The sequence below is a fragment of the Rana temporaria genome, chromosome 4 (genome assembly GCF_905171775.1).
Source record: "Rana temporaria chromosome 4, aRanTem1.1, whole genome shotgun sequence".
NCBI lineage: Eukaryota > Metazoa > Chordata > Amphibia > Anura > Ranidae > Rana > Rana temporaria.
The window spans coordinates 460,393,016-460,412,351 of NC_053492.1; the positions used below are offsets into that span (position 1 = coordinate 460,393,016).

The following is a 19,336-nucleotide window of genomic DNA, read 5'->3' on the forward strand; positions in this document are numbered from 1 at the left end:
TATAAAAAAAATTGGGCGAGGGGGGGTTAACGTGAAGTACATTTTCCAGCTAAACTTCGGCCTTTCTCATCTAGCTGAGAACAACGACCCTTACCACCAACCTACCCACTCTGAAACCTCTTGGGATACTGATGCCATGCATCCCAGGAAGGTTCAGAACAATCTCCACTGCAGTGCGCATACCCTGGGCAAACTCCATCGCACTACGCTTATGCTTCGTAGGGTCATCAGAGGACCAGCGGCAAGAACTGGGAAGAGTCAGCTGGTCTCCCGATGACGTCAGAAGAGAAGATAGCTGTGTGGGGCCCAGAGTGCTGAGACGGAGCAGTAATTTACACCAGATAACCCTGGATTTACTGGACAGGTGAGGATGCTTTTGAGAGCAACCTAACTGTTAGGCCGCGTACACACGATCGGTTAGACCGATGAGAACGGTCTAATGGACCGTTTTTATCTGTCCAAACCGATCGTGTGTGGGCGCCATCGGTTATTTATCCATCGGTTAAAAAAAAGCCAACTTGTTTTAAATTTAAACGATGGATTCCTAACCGATAGAAAAAATACGATCGTTAGTAGGCACGTCCATCGGTTAAAAATCCACGCATGCTCAGAATCAAGTCGACGCATGCTTGGAAGCATAGAACTTCGTTTTTTTCAGCACGTCGTTGTGTTTTACGCCACCGCGTTCTGACGCGATCGGTTTTTTAACCGATGGTGTGTAGGCACGACTGACCATCAGTCAGCTTCATCAGTTAACCTAAGACAACGGTCCATCAGACGGTTTTCATCGGATGGAACGATCGTGTGTACGCGGCTTTAGGGTAAGGGGGGAAATCTTTTCATAGAGTCTTGGGGAACATTTGCCTTTCTTCAGCCTTTTATCCATGTATGTATAATTATTACTTACATTTATTTTCTTGTGTCCCCCATCATTCTTCCTGGGAAGGACACCGATTTTAACCTTAAGTTTTGTTTGAAATTAGGAACTCAAACCTTCTATCTGGAACACACTGATGATATTCTCTGTCTGACTGTCAATCAGCATCCAAAGTACAAGAATGTTGTTGCCACAGGACAAATTGGTAAGGAATAAGAGTGATGTGTATTCTGCAGTCATGTTCAGACAGTATTACCTTAGTGTTTGCTAAAGGATTATATACATTACATTCAGTGTAATAAAAGGACATCTGCAATGGCGTCCATTCTGACATGACATTGCAGTCTGTAGTACTATAGTATTAGATGTTTGCTGTGCTGTATATAGAAGCAACAGAGCTTTTCCCAGTCTGTGAGCTATTTCAGCTGGTACTGAGCAAGCCTACCATATACAGGTCTTCATTGGCAGTACTGATTAAAGCAGTAAATGATTCTTTATGGAGTTTTTTTTTTTTTTTTTCATTGTGATTTCCCTGTAATTTATTGACCATTTCCATTGATACATAATTACAATATAACTTTTTTTAATTTTGCAGCGGTACTGGATAGGAGAATATTAGCTTTTACAATGTTTAAGCTGGCCATACATGGATGGAAATTCAGCCGGTCCTGCGGGAACCAGACAAATTTCGATCCATGTATTGGCACCCTGCTTATACACAATTTGATCTATCTTCCCTTGGTGGAAGGGAAGGAAGTTGCATTTTCTATGGCTTGCCTTAGTTACACATTCCTGTTGTTGTAATAAAAATGTCTTGGTCGTCGCCACTACAAAATACAAATCTACAGAGTGCAGCTAACCAGGGCCGATCCGCCCTATTGGCTTACTATGCACGCCGCTTAGGGCCCCGCAAAGCTGTGGATGGCCCCCCAAATTACTAGAGGCCCCGTCTGGTGAGAAGTCATTTTCGGCCCCTCATCCCGCTTCTCAACTCGCTCAATTGGCTGCATGGGGAGAAGAGGCAAGAAGTCAGTACCCCCCGCTTCTCACTTTAATGTAAGATGTAATTTCCGACAGCAGAACACCCCCTCCCCCTGCTTCTCAACTTTAATCTTTAATGTGACATATCACGGTTAGAGGCCCCTACCCCCCCCCTGCTTCTCAACTTTAATGTGACATGTCATCTTCGGAAGCCCCCCACTTCTCAACTTTAATGTGACATGTAATTTTGCTTAGGGCCCCAGGGAGGTCAGGATCGGCACTGCAGCTAACCCTAAATCCTCATAAATTAGAAGTTGGTTCAGCCACAGAATTATAAGTCGATATTTTTACTCATTTAACTACTATGTTATTTCTTACAGTACCCTGATCGTTAGAGCTTACAATCTAGGGGGGGGGGGGGTCAAATGATACAAAAGGTGATAAATGTGGGGGATGATCTGATGGAGAAAATAAAAGTACAGTTGTTAATTGGGGGTAGAATAGGCTTGTCTGAAGAGAAGGGTTTTCAGGGATTGTCTAAAAGAAAACAGAGTAGGAGATAGTCAGCCAGATTGGGGTAGGGAGTTCCATAGGATAGGAGAGGCTCGAGAAAAGTCATGGAGGTGAGCATAGGAGGAGATTACAAGGGAACTAGAGAGCAGGAGGTCTCTGTGTAAATGCAGCTGCAAAAACGCAGTAAAAAAAAACGCCAAAATCACAGTAAAATTCCACAACTTTCTGTCTGAAAACGCTATGCTCAGGTATGAATGGGGCCTTAGGCCTCATGCACACTGGACGTTAAAATAACGTTATAAAAACGCCAGTAGCTTTTTGCAGTGAGTTTTTCAACTTTTTTTGCAATCGTTTTTTTAGAGTTTATTGGTGTTTTCTAGCGTTTACAGCCATCTTGGTAGAGGCAGGGCTTTACTTCCTCATAACAGAGCTGCCACCTACTGATGACTGGTGTAGGAATATTTAAAGGATCACTAAGTTAAAAAAAAAAATAATAAAAAATAACAAACATCTTATACTTGCCTCCACTATGCAGCTCGTTTTGCACAGAACCTGGTCTTCTGGGGTACCTCGGGGGCGGTCTCGGCTCTTCCCTGCAAGGACTCAACACCTTCATGCACGAACGATCTCGCATGGTGTTGAGTTCTTGCGGGCTCGCTCCAGTGATACAACCGGCGGCCATAGCTGCCCACTGTATCATTTGGCACCGCACCCGGAGCGCCGCGTCATTGGATGTGATTGACAACAGCACGAGCCAATGGCTGCGCTGCTTTCAATCAACCAATGAATGAGCCAGGAAGATGGCAGAGAAGCCTGTGCATTCACGGTGTGGGACTTTCGAGGGGTCAGGTAAGTAAAGGGAGGGGGGGTTCGGGGGGGCCTCTAATCAGCAGATGTTTTTTCACCTTAATGCATAAAATGCATTAAGGTGAAAAAACTTTTACCTTTACAAACCCTTTAAGAAGCAGCAGGAGAGTAGCAGAATGCACAGATCTATAGAATGAATGAAGCATATGCAGGGAGATCCTTGCACTGCAGGTCCTCCGATACTGCTCCCTCTCCAGCAAGGAGAACATTGAGCAGCACAGTAGTGACATCAAATCTCAATAGGAAATCTATACTCTTTTGAATTCAGGTCCACTTAACCAGGAAAACAACTCAGTTTTATGTAATTCTTACTGTACTTAATCTAAAAAATGAGAAACTGTTATACGATTTACCACTGCATCTTGCAACTGGGAAAAGTTTGTTGCATCCTTAAAAGGAAGGTAGTTGATGTCAGTAGCTAGAGGACATTGTTCAGCGCTAATCCATTATTAACTTTGTTACAACCTCTTGCATCATCTGCCATCTTCCCACCTCCCCACCTGAAATCCCTTACTGATGCAAGATAAGCAAAGTTAGAATATGGTGTCATTCATGTAACTACATTCAGCTACGTGCACAGACCTACTAGATATAAGAAGTGTTTTTTTTATTTTTATTTAAAATGTTTAATTTTTGCTTGGCATATATAAAGTGCACTGGGCTTACATGACAGAACAACTGTTCTTTGTACATGTTTGAAATTAAAACCATAGATTTTTCATAATCAATGGTTTTAAGAAAACATAATGACATAAATGGTAATTTCATCATAAAATATGTGCAACAAAAAGTATTCTTTATACTTAAAGTAGTTTTAAAGTGGTTGTAAACATTTGATTAAAAAAAAAACAAAAAAACAAACATGCCTATACTTACCTGCTATTACCTGGTTTTGCACAGAGCATCCCTGATCCTCCTTCCCTGGGGTCCCCCGCCGGCGCTCCAGGCCCCTCCTCTTCATTGAGTGCCCCTCATGAAAAGCCGCTTACCATGGGGGGCACCTGTGCAGGTGCGCTCCCGAGTCCCACTGCTGCATCCATTGACATAGACAGTGGGACTTGGTCCCGCTCCCGTGTCACAGCTTTTGATTGACAGCAGCGGGAGACAATGGCTCCCACTGTTATCGATCTGTCCAATGAGGATCGCAACAGCGACTGGAGCCGCTGTGCACATTGCTAGATGGGATCAGTCTCATGTAAGACAAGGGGGGGGTCTAAGGTAAAAGACCTTAATGCTTTACAACCACTTTAAACCCTCGTTCCGCACTCTTGTGACCCGTTTTCAGCAGACAGCGGACTAATGCCTGCTGGCGGTTGACGTCACAGAGCTGGTCTCTTAACGAGCTGCTAAAAGCCTGAACCGGCCGCTCCAGTGAGCACGTCCGGGGGGAGGGCAGGGGGGGTTGGTTTAACAGAATGCTGCTGACTCAGTCTGCAGCTTTCTGCTCAGGGAGCTGTGAGAACCGAGCGATATACAGTGTTTGATCGCTTGGTTTTCAGTGTTAGAGGAGCCAGGGGACAGATGCAGCATCGGACCATATGTTTATAAATAAAAAAATAAATAAAAAAAATCCCATACATCTCTTTTAACACAATAGGCATAATAAAGTAAACATTCCCTAGTTTGTTAAAATTATTTTCCCAGCACATGCAGTTTACTAGACATGTGCATTCGTTTTCGTCCGAATGCATTTTCGTCCGCAATTCAGGTATTTTCGTTATCGTTTTAACAAACGAAATGCTTTTTTTTGTTTTCGTTGCGAATATACCAATTCGATATAGATAGTAGATTCGACATGACGCTGACTGAATAGCAATCTGTCTATCGAACCTGATATTCTACTACACGCACATACGGTACTTTTCGACATTATAGAGAAAAGAAAAGATTCGACAAAGCATCGAAAATCGCCGAATCTGTCATTGAAGGCTTATGGTGTATATCGAAAGTGCTAAGCAGATTCGACTGAGAAAATATACTGCATTCGTACATTTTTAATGCTCTGCCCATAGGCTATAGAAAAATTCTAATGCTGGTTGACTAGTAATAATAAATAATAATAATATAATTATTTATTATTATTATTACTAGTCATACAACGTTAGAATTCTTGTAGGCGGAATATTCTTTCACCATTCGACACTGAAACCAGGTATATTTGGATTTTCGGATGAAAGCTATTCCCAACGAAAAACAAAATAAATCAAAACGATTTTCGGGAGTGACTGTGCGCCAGTACACAAAGCAAGGTCAGTAAAGGCATGGATGAGCAACTTTGGTGTGGAGCAACTTGACTGGCCTGCACAAAGTCCTGACCTCAACCTTATAGAACACCTTTTGTGATGAATTAGAGCATAGACTGCGAGCCAGGCCTTCTCGTCCAACATCAGTGCCTGACCTCACAAATGCTCTTCTGGAATAATGGTCAAACATTCCCATAGACACACTCCTAAATATTGTGGACAGCCTTCCCTGAAGAGTTGAAGCTGTTATTCCTTGTACACACGGTCAGACTTTTGACCATGCAAAAGTCCGCCGTGAGTCCATCGGATATCCGACGGAAAGATAGAGAACAGGTTCTCTATCTGAGGTCCCTCTGACTTCCGACAAAAAAAGTCCGATGGAGGCTACACACGGCCGGACTTTCTGAGAAAAAAAGCCCGTCTGACTTTTGTTCTCGGAAAGTCCGACCTTGTGTACGAGGCATTATAAGTGTAAAGGGTGGGCCAACCAGGGCCGATCCTAGGAAGGGTGCACAGGGTGCATTGCACCCAGGCGCCTGCAGAGGTGGGGCGCCGAACATCTAGCAGACTCTCTAACAGAAGCCCTCTCTGTGTCCATGAGAGAGGCACCCCTCCAGGTCCCAATAAAGTACTCTGCTTCTCTTCCTGTATTTTGTTTATTGTTAAGAGATCATGTAAGGATCCCAGGGTAATGAAGACTTCGTGGGGGAGCATCTCTGTGGTTGAGTCATTGCCATAGAAACATTTGTAAAGGGGAGGAGTTGGTAAAACGATGACGCCCATGTGGGGGCATCAGAAATATTTCTGCACCCAGGCGCCTGTGACCCTAGGATCGGCCCTGGGGCCAACTCAATATTGAACCCTACGAACTGATGCCTCGTACACACGATCGGTTTTCCCGGCAGTCAAAAGTCCGCCGGGAAAACTGAGGGGAAAAACGAGAAGCTGCTCGGTTGCTGTTCCCCATGTACACACGGCCGGTTTTCCCGACCAAAAGCCAACGTGGCAGTTTTCCGGTCAGGAAAACCAATCGTATTTACGAGGCATAAGACTGGGATGCCATTAAAGGTCAGGTAGTGTAAAGGCAGGTGTCCCAATACTTTTGATAATGTCGCGTACGATTAAATATATTAAGCAGGTACAATCAAATTAAATTTTCAGCAACACATGCATTTATATGTGTGAAAATAATTAATTCAAATAAAAAGGCTGTCAGGCACATGTTAAAGTTTATGTAATAAATTCTGTTAATGACTTTGTTAAGCCCTGTGTTTTTTACCTATATTTACTAAATAATAGTTCTATATCTATTTCTTTTCCTGTCATTCTCATACGTTAAACATTTTGTGTTTGCATGCCTCTAATGCTGATCTAGCTTGCCTCGGCATTAGAAATACTACTTATTTCAGTTGTTGGTTATCCCTGACGCTTCCCCATTTGCCATTGCTCTCACAACGCAGGTGAAATTGCTGAGCACTCAGGTAAGGCTTACCATAACTGTCGTGTAGTACTAGTTACAGGTCCTCTTTAGTCCATCCGTTTTGTCTGTAGCTGTACCAGGTTCAGGTACATATATCCTCCATGTTCATGTCTTTGCATGGCAGTATCCATGCACAATGTCCCCCATGTCTCGCACATTTTCACTAGATTGACTTTGGGCAACTGTTGAGAAACTACAGGTCCTGATGGACTGCAAAGGGACTTTAGGTTTCCAAGATGGAAAACAGGCTGTCCATGGCTATTCTAGACTTGAGTCATTTTTCATAAACCACACAAGTCCTGTTATCACAAGCTTGTAGTATGTCAGTTTAGACTTGTATAGTAATTATCTGACCTGTATTGTTTCAATCTGTGTTTCTTTGTGGTATTAAAAGATCTGTATGCATAGATTAAATTCTAGCTTATTAGAGCCGGTTAAAACTGGGGCGGCACGACTTCTGGGGCGACTCGGCAAGGCGTCCTGAACACGACTTCAGAGGCGACTTGCAAAATGACTTCTGTATAGAAGTCAATGTAAGTCGCCCCGAGTCGCCCCCAAAGTCGTACAAGAACCTTTTTCTAAGTTGGAGCGACTTGCGTCGCTCCTATTAGAACGGTTCTATTGAATAGAATGGGACGCAACTTGTCAGGCCTGCTCAGTCACCTGACGAGCCGCCCCAGTGTGAACCGGCTCTAAGGGTCCATACTCAGATTCTTGTAGATAAGGGCATATGTTGTGTGTGAATGTGTATAAATGTACATTTGTATTATTAGTATTATTTATACATTTTAAATACATTTAGACAAGATTGTTTTGGTTTCATGCTGTCCAGGATACCATGAATGATGGCACACTTTTTACGGACTTCACCCCATTCTATGTTACATCATGAATGTTTAGATGCAATATCTGACGCAGCATGCTGGCTGCTTAATTTATAGGACTACCATAGGAATGTCTAGTTCACAAATCCTTAGCCTGTAGAGCAGCCTTTCTCAACCTTTTTACGCCCGATGTACCCATAAAATATGAGGTCTGTACCAAAGGTAATGCAAAAGCGGAAGTTAACCCTTAACCCAGCAGTTTAACAGTTTCAAAAACAGTTACATTTCCGGCATGTGTCAGGAATGTAACTGTCACATTGGTTGTGCTCTCAACCAAACTGTCAAACCAACCAATGGCTGGTGTCATAACTGATCACATGTGCAGCATCATGATTAAATAGAGGCCAAGATGGTGGGTTCCTTGGCTAAAACAATAGACGGGTTTTCTTCCACTGTAACTTACTGAAGTCATTTGAATTTCACATTTTGGTAGAGTAAAGCCCCGTACACACTCTCGGAAATTCCGATGGAAAAAGTCTGACGGACTTTTTCCATTGGAAATTCCGACCGTGTGTATGCCCCATCGGAGAAAATCCATCAGAAATCACAATGAATTCCCTCGGAGTTTAAATATAGAACATGTTCTATTTTACTCCGATGGAATTCAGTCGGCATTCCGATGTGCTTTTGGTCAGGCAAAAGCCTGATCATGTGTACAAGGCATTACTCTTCCTGTATACACAGGGACTACTCAACATAGTCTCCATAAGCAATGCATTTGCTCCATAGATGAACTCCATTCTTGAATCCTCTTTGGAAAGATTCAGGTGTGCACTGTTGTACCTACTTCTTCACAGCCACTTTTAACTCATCTGTGCCATCAAATTGTTGTCCCCAAAGAGTCAAGACTGTCCTTCATTAGACTGATCAAGTGGAAAGCGGAGGGCACTAAATCTGGGCTGTACGTTGGATGGGGGACTGCTGACCAGCCAAATTTGCCAGTCGCTTAGTTTGTTAGTGTGGGAAGAATGTTCCCCAGTGGTGGTCATAATGCCACCCTTATTCACAACTGTACAGGCACAATCAGATGGGAGGTCACTTACCCACAGCTCAAGAAACCCCTGGCAACGTCTCGAGAAACCCTACAGTCCACACACCCCTGGTTGAGAATGGCTGCTGTACAGACTAAAAGTAAATGTCACTGAAGCAGCAGACAGTCTTGTCAACTGTAAACCTCTTCCCTATCAAATTGCGCTGAGCTGGCCACAAATTGCATAAATACAAAAATTGTTATGCTTTTGTGATGCTCCCTCTTGCCTTGCTGTGCTTATAGACACCAGCTCCCATTATAGTAAGTACAGCTCTGCATTTATATGTATATATAACAATCAACAAGGACATTGTTTCATGTTTGACTATGACCAAAGAACACAATCTTCTGGAAGCATATATGGAAAAGCATTTGACAAAAACAAGCTTGTTTAAAGATCCCATAAGGACATTCTCAATTAAGTGAATCAAAAAGAGTCCAAAAATTCCTTCTTTCTATCACAAATAGCAAAAGGAAGCCAGTGCATTATGGGGATCCACAAACTCCACTTCATCGGGGCTAATAACTAATGCCTGGAATCAAAAGGGTTTGGAATTATTTATAGATATGACATCAAGTGTTTGTACCAGAAGGTTATTGCAGCTTCAAGATGCCTAATTGAAAATTGAGTCTGCGAATCTGTCGTTTTTTTTTCTTCTTTTTCTTCAATGGGGTGTTGGTTAATTACTTCACAATACATGTCACTGGGGAAGTTTCCATTCTCTTTCTAACCCAGAGATGCAAGACAAGGTTAGAGGAAATCTCCAAAATGTAGGGAAATCTGCTTTTTTAGCCCATTGTTGCCAATAGAAGATTTTCCAATACCTCTTGTTCTGGGAACATCTCAAACATTTTGGATTCCCCCTCACTTTCTTTCTCAGTGATCAGCAGGATAGAGATGGGTAACACACCAATAGGGACACAGACAGCAAAAAAAAAAAGGAAAGAGGGTCTAACTCAGTGGTTCTCAACCTGGGGGTCGGGAACCCCTTGGGGGGGTCGAATGATGATTTGCCAGGGGTCCCCAAATCCTCGGCTGTTCCTGAAGACCACACCTCTCTCCCAGGCTTCTCGCGGCCGCCAAACAGGGCTGTTCCTGGAGCCCGCGGCCATCCACTCAGCCTCTTCGCAGCCGCCCATTCAGTTCATGGCTGGGGGGCAGAGACTAGAGGTCAGCTGACTGGTGAGGAATGTGAAGTGGGAGGGGCTGGAGGAGACCCTATCTCCTGATTTTGGCATTGGTGTCACTGCTGCGAGACACCACAGAGCCGGAGACACAGTGAGTAACACTACCTGTGATTAGAGTTACCATTAAAAGTCCCCACTACAGTTCTCAGATCAGCAGATGACCTTCATCAAGAGCACCTAAGTTGGCTGATCAGAACTCCCCCCCCTCCCCCCCAGCACTGCCACTCATCCCAACTACCACCACCCCCCAATAGGGAGTAAAAGAAGGAATAAAAATAGAGAATACATGGAAGGGAGAGGAATAGAGGAGGAGGTACAAAAACAAAGGGAGCGAAAGAATAAGAGAGAGAACGAGAAAGATGACTAGGGAGGGATGAGGGGGGAAAAACAAGAAATTAGGATAGAGAGAGGATAAAAGGGAAAGAAAGGAGAACAAAAAGATAAAGAGCGGGTACATCCTAAAATGTACCACAAAGGGTTTTAATACTGTACAAGTGGAAGAGACTTGGACTCTAAATGTCTGTGAGTTAGGGGTACAATTTACTTGTCTTACCTTGGGTGCGGACAACCCACGCTACGAAATTTTATTGTTGGGGGTCCCCACAACTTGGGAAATTTTTCAAGGGGTCACGGCACTAGGAGGGTTGAGAACCACTGGTCTAACTGTTCCCCACTCTATCCTAAACTAAGAAACCAGATTTTCCCCAGAGGTACACCATGTAAAGAAAAGGTAACCATTGTAAGTCACTTGGCTGGTTATATATATGCCCTCTCAAGTTGGAAAGCTTAATCTTCATGTAAATCTGGAAAGAAGTAAAGGAGTGGAAAGGGAGGAATTCCTACAATATCACTATATGCAATAAGCCCATAAAGTCCCCAGATTACAAATGCTTTCACCGTAGTTCCTAAAAAGTCATGCATATGGCTGAACGCTACATGGTAAAATGCCAGGAGCTCTGCCTTATTGCCAAATGTTTATAAACTAAAAGCCCACCTGGGTTTGTTTGCTAGCAGTTGATTGCTGTGGATTTCTTCAATGCAGGGGCTACACCGTCTATACATATCTGGGATGCCATGAACAAGCAGACTCTGTCCATTCTGAGGTGTTTCCATGCCAAGGGGGTAGGATTCATTAATTTCAGTGCCACTGGAAAGCTGCTCTTGTCAGTGGGAGTCGATCCAGAACACACCATAACTGTATGGAGATGGCATGAAGGTAAGTGTCAGTCCTATGCTTACCACATACATATCCATTGTGAATGAACTTTTCTTAATTAAAAGTGTTCTCTTATGACAGTGTCACATGGTATTTCCGTTTTTAGTGAAAAATAATTCATAAAAATCTATTTTGTGTATTTAAAGTTGACATTCATGTTTCCCAGGTGCAAAAGTCGCCAGTAAAGGAGGCCACATGGAGAGAATATTTGTGGCCGAATTTCGTCCAGACTCGGACACACAATTTGTATCTGTCGGAGTAAAACACATCAAGTTCTGGACGCTGGCGGGGAGCACATTACTTTATAAGAAGGGGATTGTTGGATCTGTGGACGATGCCAAAATGCAAACCATGCTTTCTGTTGCCTTTGGTGCTGTAAGTACGATACTGATGTAACTATACGCTACCCCATAAGGTCTGCTGAATATAACATTTTTTTCCCCAAACAGTACAGAGGCTGCCAGTCACTCAAGCAGAAGTTCATTCTGGTTCCAATAAATAGTCTGAGGGTTTGTCTTTTTGTGATTTGTTGCTGCTTGCAGAACTTGTAACAGTACAGTATTCAGCTCTAGGTTAGTCCCAGGTCTCTAGCACTGCTACAGCTGAGACCCATGAGAACAGCAACTCAGTCTATAGGTGCTTTAGAAGCAAACAGCCCCCTAAACCTTCCCTGCTGGGGAAAAAACTTGGGGCTTCCAGGTATTTATCACCACCCAGACCACCTTCTGGGCGCACCTCCTCAAGGCTTAACCAGGTCATAGTAAATATGCAGGCCAGTTATTTGAATTTCCTGCCCTAAGCTCTGTAAGCTTCTCCCAGAGGCAGGGGAAACAATAAAACTCCCAGCCTGTGAAACCCTAAGCAGACCAAAGAAAAATATAAATTCCTGAGATTTGCGCTTGGCCACAATAATATTGGGACTGCTTAACCAATGTATTCCTTGAATACTAGCATTGGACAGTAGTGGTAGTAATGGTGCGCTGTCTCCAATGGTACCACAAACCGTTCTGCAGGCACCCGTGCTGATGTAATATTGTTTGCTTAAACACAAGCATATACTCTGTAAGTGCAAGATGTTTGTTTATTAAATGTTGTCTTTTAAATGGTAATGCACTAGGAGTCCTCCATTGTGTGTCCACCCGTGTAAAAGGGGCCTTATGCCTCGTACACGTGACCAGTTTTCCCGTCGGGAAAACTGCCATGACAGCTTTTGGCCAGGGAAAACTGTCCGTGTGTATGCTCCATGGCAGTTTTCATGACAGGAAAATTGCCGGGAATCCCCGTGGGAAAAATGAGAACATGTTCTCTTTTTTCCTGCCGCGGTTCCCGGCGGTCTTTTTACCGGCAGTTTTCCTATGGGAAACACTGTGGTGGAGCATACACACGGCCGGGTTTCCTGGCCAAAGCTCTCATGGCAGTTTTCCTGCCAAGAAAACCAGCTGTGTGTAGGGGGAAAAAGCTGCCGAGCCAGTTCTCGACTTTCCCCTCGGGTTTCCCGGTGGTAAAAGTCCGCCGGGAAACCCGTACGTGTGTATGAGGTATTAGATTGCAAAGTTGTGAACTGATCACCTAAACTTGCTAGACTACTGCAGCTCACAGTGAATTAGAAATAGCAAGTACACATAATTGGATCATTGGTAGTTTCAGTGTGTGAAAATGGCCTGGAGGCATACTAACCAGAAAATATATGAACTTGTGTCTCTGCAGAATAGCCTAACTTTCACCGGTGCCATCAATGGAGATGTATACGTTTGGAAAGACCACTTTCTTATACGACTGGTGGCCAAAGCCCACAGTGGACCAGTCTTCACAATGTACACAACTCTACGCGATGGACTGATTGTAACTGGTGGGAAAGAGAGGCCGTAAGTATATTTGCTGCAGCCTTGGTGGTATAAATAATGACTTTGTTTTTAGGATTGGTATTGGAACTGTAATGCCGCGTACACACGATCGGACATTTCAACAACAAATTTTTTTCCAACGGATGTTGGTTCAAACTTGTCTTGCATACACACGGTCGTACAAATGTTGTTGGAAATTCCAATCGCCAAGAGCACGGTCACGTACAACACGTACAACGGCACTATAAAAGGGAAGTTCAATACCAAGTGCGCCACCCTTTGGGCTCCTTCTGCTAATCTTGTGTTAGTAGAAGTTTGGTGAGAGACGATTCGCGCTTTTCAGCCTTGTGCTTTTCAGTCCGTTACTGCTCTTCAGTTTGTGCTAATAAAGAAATCAGTTTGGCAGCAAAACAACTTCATTATTCTAGCATTATAAAGAAGAAGAGAATGTGCTGCATTAAAAGATTAAAAAATTTGCAGCGTGACGAATGTGCCATCTCCATTACGAACGCTGGCCCAGATTCACTAAAGAGATACGACGGCGTATCTCCTGATACGCCGTTGTATCTCTGTTTTAGGGTCTTCCTGACTATGCGACTGATTCATAGAATCAGTTACGCATAGTTAGCCCTAAGATCCGACAGGTGCAATTGTTTTACACTGTCGGATCTTAGGATGCAATACCGCGGCCGCCGCTGGGGGGAGTTCACGTCGTAAACCAGCGTCGGGTATGCAAATTAGGAGTTACGGCGATCCACAACGGTTTTTCGCGTTCGCTACGTTGCTGCTAGTCTAGTTTCCCGTCGCAAAGTTAGTCGGCGTTTTAGGTGCCCTAACTTTACACAGCACACATATGTGCTGTATAAAGTATGGCCGTCGTTCCCGCGTCTAAATTTAAAAATTTTTGCTTCTTGCTTAAGACGTCCGGGAATACGGAAGTACGCTACGCACGTCGCCGTTCGAAAAAATGACGTAACTTCACGCAAAGCACGGCGGGAAATTCAAAACGGAGCATGCGCAGTAGGTCCGGCGCGGGAGAGCGCCTAATTTAAATGGCATACGCCCCTTTGAATTACGCGGGCTTACGCCGGCGGAAGTTTTCACGCAAGTGCTTGGTGAATCGGGCACTTGCGCTGAAAACTTGCGGCGGTGTAACGTGTCTACGATACGTTACGCCGCCGCGATTCTACGTGAATCTGGCCCACTAGTTTTACCAGACCAATCGCTTCCGTCTCGTACTTGATTCAGAGCATGCATGGAATTCTGTGCGTCGGAATTGTTTACACACGTTCGGAATTTACGAGAACGGATTGTGTTGTCGGAACATTTGAGAACCAGCTCTTTTGTTGTCGGAAATTCCGACAGAAAATGTCCGATGGAGCATACACACGGTCGGAATTTCTGACAACAAGCATTCATCGAACATTTGCTGTCGGAAATTCCGAGCGTGTGTACACGGCATTAGGGTCATAAAGGAAACAACAGTAACAAACCACGAAAGTCAAATGTGGACTAGTCCTATTGTCTCTGCAAATGGGACGTTCACTTATTGATCACAATAAAATCACAATGACATCATGGCTCATGCCCTCTACAGTTCTAGAAGGCATCAACAAAGGTGGCACTGTGATTGGTATAATGCAATTATTAAGGTCTGCCCAGAATACCAGAATAATATTGTTATTCTGTCAGAACAATTTGGGACCAAAGTAATGATCTAGACAGGGCTGGCAAAAGGGACCAATGTAAGTCTGTATGTGCCATACCTGTGGGGTCCAAGTGGAAGCTAGAAACTACTCTTGTAGGCACAGCTACTACAGTGACCTTCCCCAAGTTTCTGGGTCCCATGCCAAGAGGCTGGCCTGCTGCACTGTGAATATAGGAGGTTGGTTTCTTTGCACAGGCACCATTCAGAGAGCAATTTACATTTTCTCAATTCATTTAAAGCATTCCCGTGAGTGGGCGGGGATGGCATCTCAATTTCCATTTAGTTCACTCAGAGAATACTTTGCATTCATTGAGAAAATACAAAGTGTTCTCTGAATGGTGCTTGTGCCGAGGGGTGACCTCCTGTATTCACAATACAGCATGGCAACAGCTCAGCACAGAACCCGTAAGCTAGTAGTGGCGCCTACTCCAGTGATTTCCCAGTTTCCACGGAAAGCTGGAAATCACTGTGGCACATATCCTTGGTCCAAGCTGGACCAATGGAACTACCGGTATGTAAAAATTGCCATACCTGTGATTCAGCTTTAAATTTACAAATTCACAGATGTACATGCATTAAAATGTTACCTACCATCTAATTGTAAGTATCTGATATAGTTATACTTTCTTCTCTTTTACATTTAGTACAAAGGAAGGTGGTGCTGTTAAGCTATGGGATCAGGAGATGAAACGCTGTCGGGCATTTCAGCTGGAGACAGGACAGTCACTGGACTGTGTGCGATCAGTATGCAGAGGGAAGGTACCGCATCTCTTCATTCCTCGCTCAGCCATAATATTCCCCAACATTTTGGATCTGTGCTAACTACCCATTACATATGTTTACAGGGAAAGGTGTTGGTGGGAACCAAAGATGGAGAAATCATTGAAGTGGGAGAAAAGAATGCTGCTTCCAACATCCTCATTAATGGCCATGTGGAGGGAGAGATTTGGGGTTTGGCAACACATCCCTCCAAAGATATCTTCCTGACTGCCAGCAATGACGGCACAGCAAGAATATGGGACCTCTCTGATAAAGTGAGTGCTGTATAACATGCATTTAAAGCGGGGGTTCACCCTATCGACGAAAAAAAAAAAAAAATTTTTTTCTTTTACCTTAAAATCAGGCATTGTAGCGCGAGCTACAGTATGCCTGTCCCGAATTTTTTACCCCCGTACTCACCTTGTAGTCGTACATCGAAGATACCGGGGAATGGGCGTGCCTATGGAGACGGAGGATGATTGACGGCCGGCTCTGGCGCGTCACGCTTCTCCGGAAATAGCCGAAATAGGCTTGGTCTTCACAACGAGTGCGCATAGCCTGTGCGCAGGCGCCGTGAAGAGCCGAGACCTACTCCAGCTGTCTTCGGGGAGAGTGACGTGCCAGGGCCGGCCGTCAATCATCCTCCCTCTCCATAGGCACGCCCATTCCCCGCGGGAGCCGAAATCTACGATGTCCGATTACAAGGTGAGTCCGGGGTTAAAAAAATCGGGACAGGCATACTGTAGCTCGCGCTACAATGCCTGTCTCGATGGTAAAATGTGTCGGGGGGGGGGGTGAACTACCGCTTTAAAGTGGAGGTTCACCCGAAAAGTTAATTTTTAACATTAGATTGATGCTCATTTTGTCAAGGGGAATCGGGTGTTTTTTTAAAATCGAAGCAGTACTTACCGTTTTAGAGAGCGATCTTCTCCGCCGCTTCCAGGTATTGGCTGCGAGACTGGGCGTTCCTATTTGATTGACAGGCTTTCGACAGGCTTCTGACTGTCGCATACATCGCGTCAAGATTTTCCGAAAGTAGCCGAACGTTGGTGCACAGGCGCCATATAGAGCCGCACCGACGTTCGGCTTCTTTCGGCTACTGGTGACGCGATGTATGCGACCGTCGGAAGCCTGTCAATCAAATAGGAACGCCCAGTCCCGAAGACCATACCCGGAAGCGGCGGAGAAGATCGCTCTCTAAAACGGTAAGTACTGCTTCGATTTAAAAAAAACTACCCGATTCCCCTTGACAAAATGAGCATCAATCTAATGTTAAAAAAATTTTTTCGGGTGAACTCCCGCTTTAAGAGTGTAAAAAGAAGACTTCCCTCCTACATGTGGCATGACAATTGTGTCTTTAATTTTGTCACCTACAGAAGCTACTGAACAAAGTAAGTTTGGGCTACGCTGCCTGCTGTGCTGCTTACAGTCCCAATGGAGAAATGGTCACCATCGGCATGAGGAATGGAGAGTTTGTTATCCTGCTTGTAAATTCCCTAAAGATGTGGGGCAAGAAGAGAGACCGCAAGGGTGCCATACAAGATATCAGGTGTGGAATAAAGTGTTTTATCAGGGATCCTCCCAAAGATCGGTCATGTTTTTTCTGGGACTTCTTTGCTAAAAAACTGCTGTTGGGAATTATGTGCAAGCACCTTGAGCTGCTTACTAGGGATGAGCTCCGGCGTGTTCGCACAGTCCACGTGCAGAACCTGCCAGGAAATCTGCACGGCGCTGCGCTAATCACAAGCAGGGAGACATTTCCCGATCTCTGCAGCCGAGCATCGGAACAATTTCTCCCTGCCTGTGATTAGCGCAGCGCCGTGCAGGCTTCCTAGCGGGCTCTGCATGTGGATTGTGCGAACATGCCGGAGCTCATCCCTACTGCTTACACATACCTGTGGTAGCCTTATAACATGAGGGCAGACAGTACAGTTACAATACAATTCAATACAGGAGGAATCAGAGGGCCCTGCTCGTTAGAGCTTACAGTCTAGAAACAATAACATTTTATGAAGAGTACACTGAAAATGTACCATAATGTCTGTTGTTTTGTCTGAAAGCAATAGGACCACGACGATTCCTTTATACTGACTTTTTTTCTTCACTTTCCAGATTCAGTCCTGATAACAAATATCTGGCAGTTGGCTCTGCAGAAAACACGGTTGATTTCTATGATATCACACTGGGCACATCATTAAATAGAATTGGTTACTGCAAAGACATTGCCAGCTTTGTCATACAGATGGACTTTTCTGCTGACAGTAAATATATTCAGGTATGAACTATATAAAAGTCTGTTTTGTCTCGTTTGGTCATGTGGTAAGGAGCGCCTGGTACAGTCATATAGGTAGATTCACAAAGAGTTAGGCCGGCTTATCAGTAGATAAGCCGACCTAACTCTCAATCTACGCCGGCGTTTGTTTAAGCGTATGCTCAAACAGAGATACGCTTAAACAAAGCTAGGATAGAACGGCTTGCGAGTCGTACGCGAGCCCGCCGCAATCGAATTACGTTGTTTCCGTAAGGCCTTAGGCAGCCTAAAGTTATTCCACCTATGAAGTGGACTAACAATGTTAAAGTATGGCCGCCATTCCCACCGCGAGGTTCGAATTTTTTACGTCGTTTGCGTAAGTCGTCCGCGAATCGGGAGTTACGTCGTTTACGTACACGTCGAAATCAATAGGCCCGTACGGCGTACTTAGCCGCAATGCGCACTGGGAAATGTAGTCGCCCGGCGCATGCGCAGTAGCAAAAAACGTCAAAAAACATGAGGTCAAGCCTCATTTCCATACAACACGCTCCCCTCCAAGTCATTTGAATTAGGCGCCCTTACGCCCGCTCGTTTTAGGCTACGCCGCCGTAGATTAGCAGGTAAGTTGATTGAAAATCACTACTAGCCTAAATGATTTACGGCAGTGTAGCTTAAAAACACTAGGCTGGGCCAACCTAAATTAAATCCAATCTACGTGAATCTACCTAATAGTGATTTAATTAAAGCCATTTATGCTGTAAAGCTGTATTCATATAAACCAGAGATCTCCAGCTGTTGTAAAAATCTGACATTCACAGACATGACTAGGCATAATGGGCATAGCATGAATCTATCCATGGCTGCCGCGGCCGCCCCCTATTCATGCATCCGGACCCTTTCAGGGCACCGGGCGCATGAATTACAGCAGCCAGGGTTTCTTTTTTTGAAGCACCTGAGACTCTAATAGGCTTCAAAATAGGGGGGCTCGGGTCGTAGAGGATGTGTCCGATGCCCACCCAGGTATGTTGCAACAGTGAATGAATATTCGCTGTTGCAACACTGATCCTCCTCCCGGCCAATCAGGAAGCGGGTCTGATACCCGATTGACTGAAAGGACAGACGATCTTATTCGACACCTAAAAAGAGGGAAGGAGATGCACAGCGGAAGCGAGGAGGAGAAGAGCCGCTGGCCAGGGCCTGGATGCCCGCCACCTAGATAAGATAAGTGTCAGCGGGGGGGTGGGGGGGTTTGAGTTGCCACGGGGGGGGGGGGGGTTGTTTGCCCCCCCCAAACAAAAAAACACTCTGGGCTAGATTCATAAAGACTTACGACGGGCGTATCAGTAGATACAACGTCGTAAGTCCGAATCCGCGCCGTCGCAACTATAAGCGTATTCTCAAACGGAGATACGCTTAAATGTTCCTAAGATACGACCGGCGTAAGTCTCCTACGCCGTCGTATCTTAACTGCATATTTACGCTGGCCGCTAGGGGC

General features: G+C 44.7%; 1 protein-coding gene across 3 annotated transcripts in view; it reads left to right on the forward strand.

Moving 5' to 3' along the window:
- Positions 1-19,336, forward strand: part of EML6 (EMAP like 6) — a 234,721-nt gene that overhangs the window by 205,232 nt on the left and 10,153 nt on the right. For 2 of the 3 annotated variants that reach the window (XM_040351653.1, XM_040351651.1), the window contains 9 exons: positions 984-1,082; positions 6,942-6,962; positions 11,106-11,279; positions 11,446-11,654; positions 12,987-13,144; positions 15,476-15,590; positions 15,677-15,865; positions 16,967-17,139; positions 17,703-17,865. In XM_040351653.1, coding sequence (XP_040207587.1) covers positions 984-1,082; positions 6,942-6,962; positions 11,106-11,279; positions 11,446-11,654; positions 12,987-13,144; positions 15,476-15,590; positions 15,677-15,865; positions 16,967-17,139; positions 17,703-17,865 — 1,301 coding nt within the window. The remainder of the gene's footprint in view (positions 1-983; positions 1,083-6,941; positions 6,963-11,105; positions 11,280-11,445; positions 11,655-12,986; positions 13,145-15,475; positions 15,591-15,676; positions 15,866-16,966; positions 17,140-17,702; positions 17,866-19,336) is intronic. The other variant, XM_040351652.1, reaches the window with a different exon arrangement.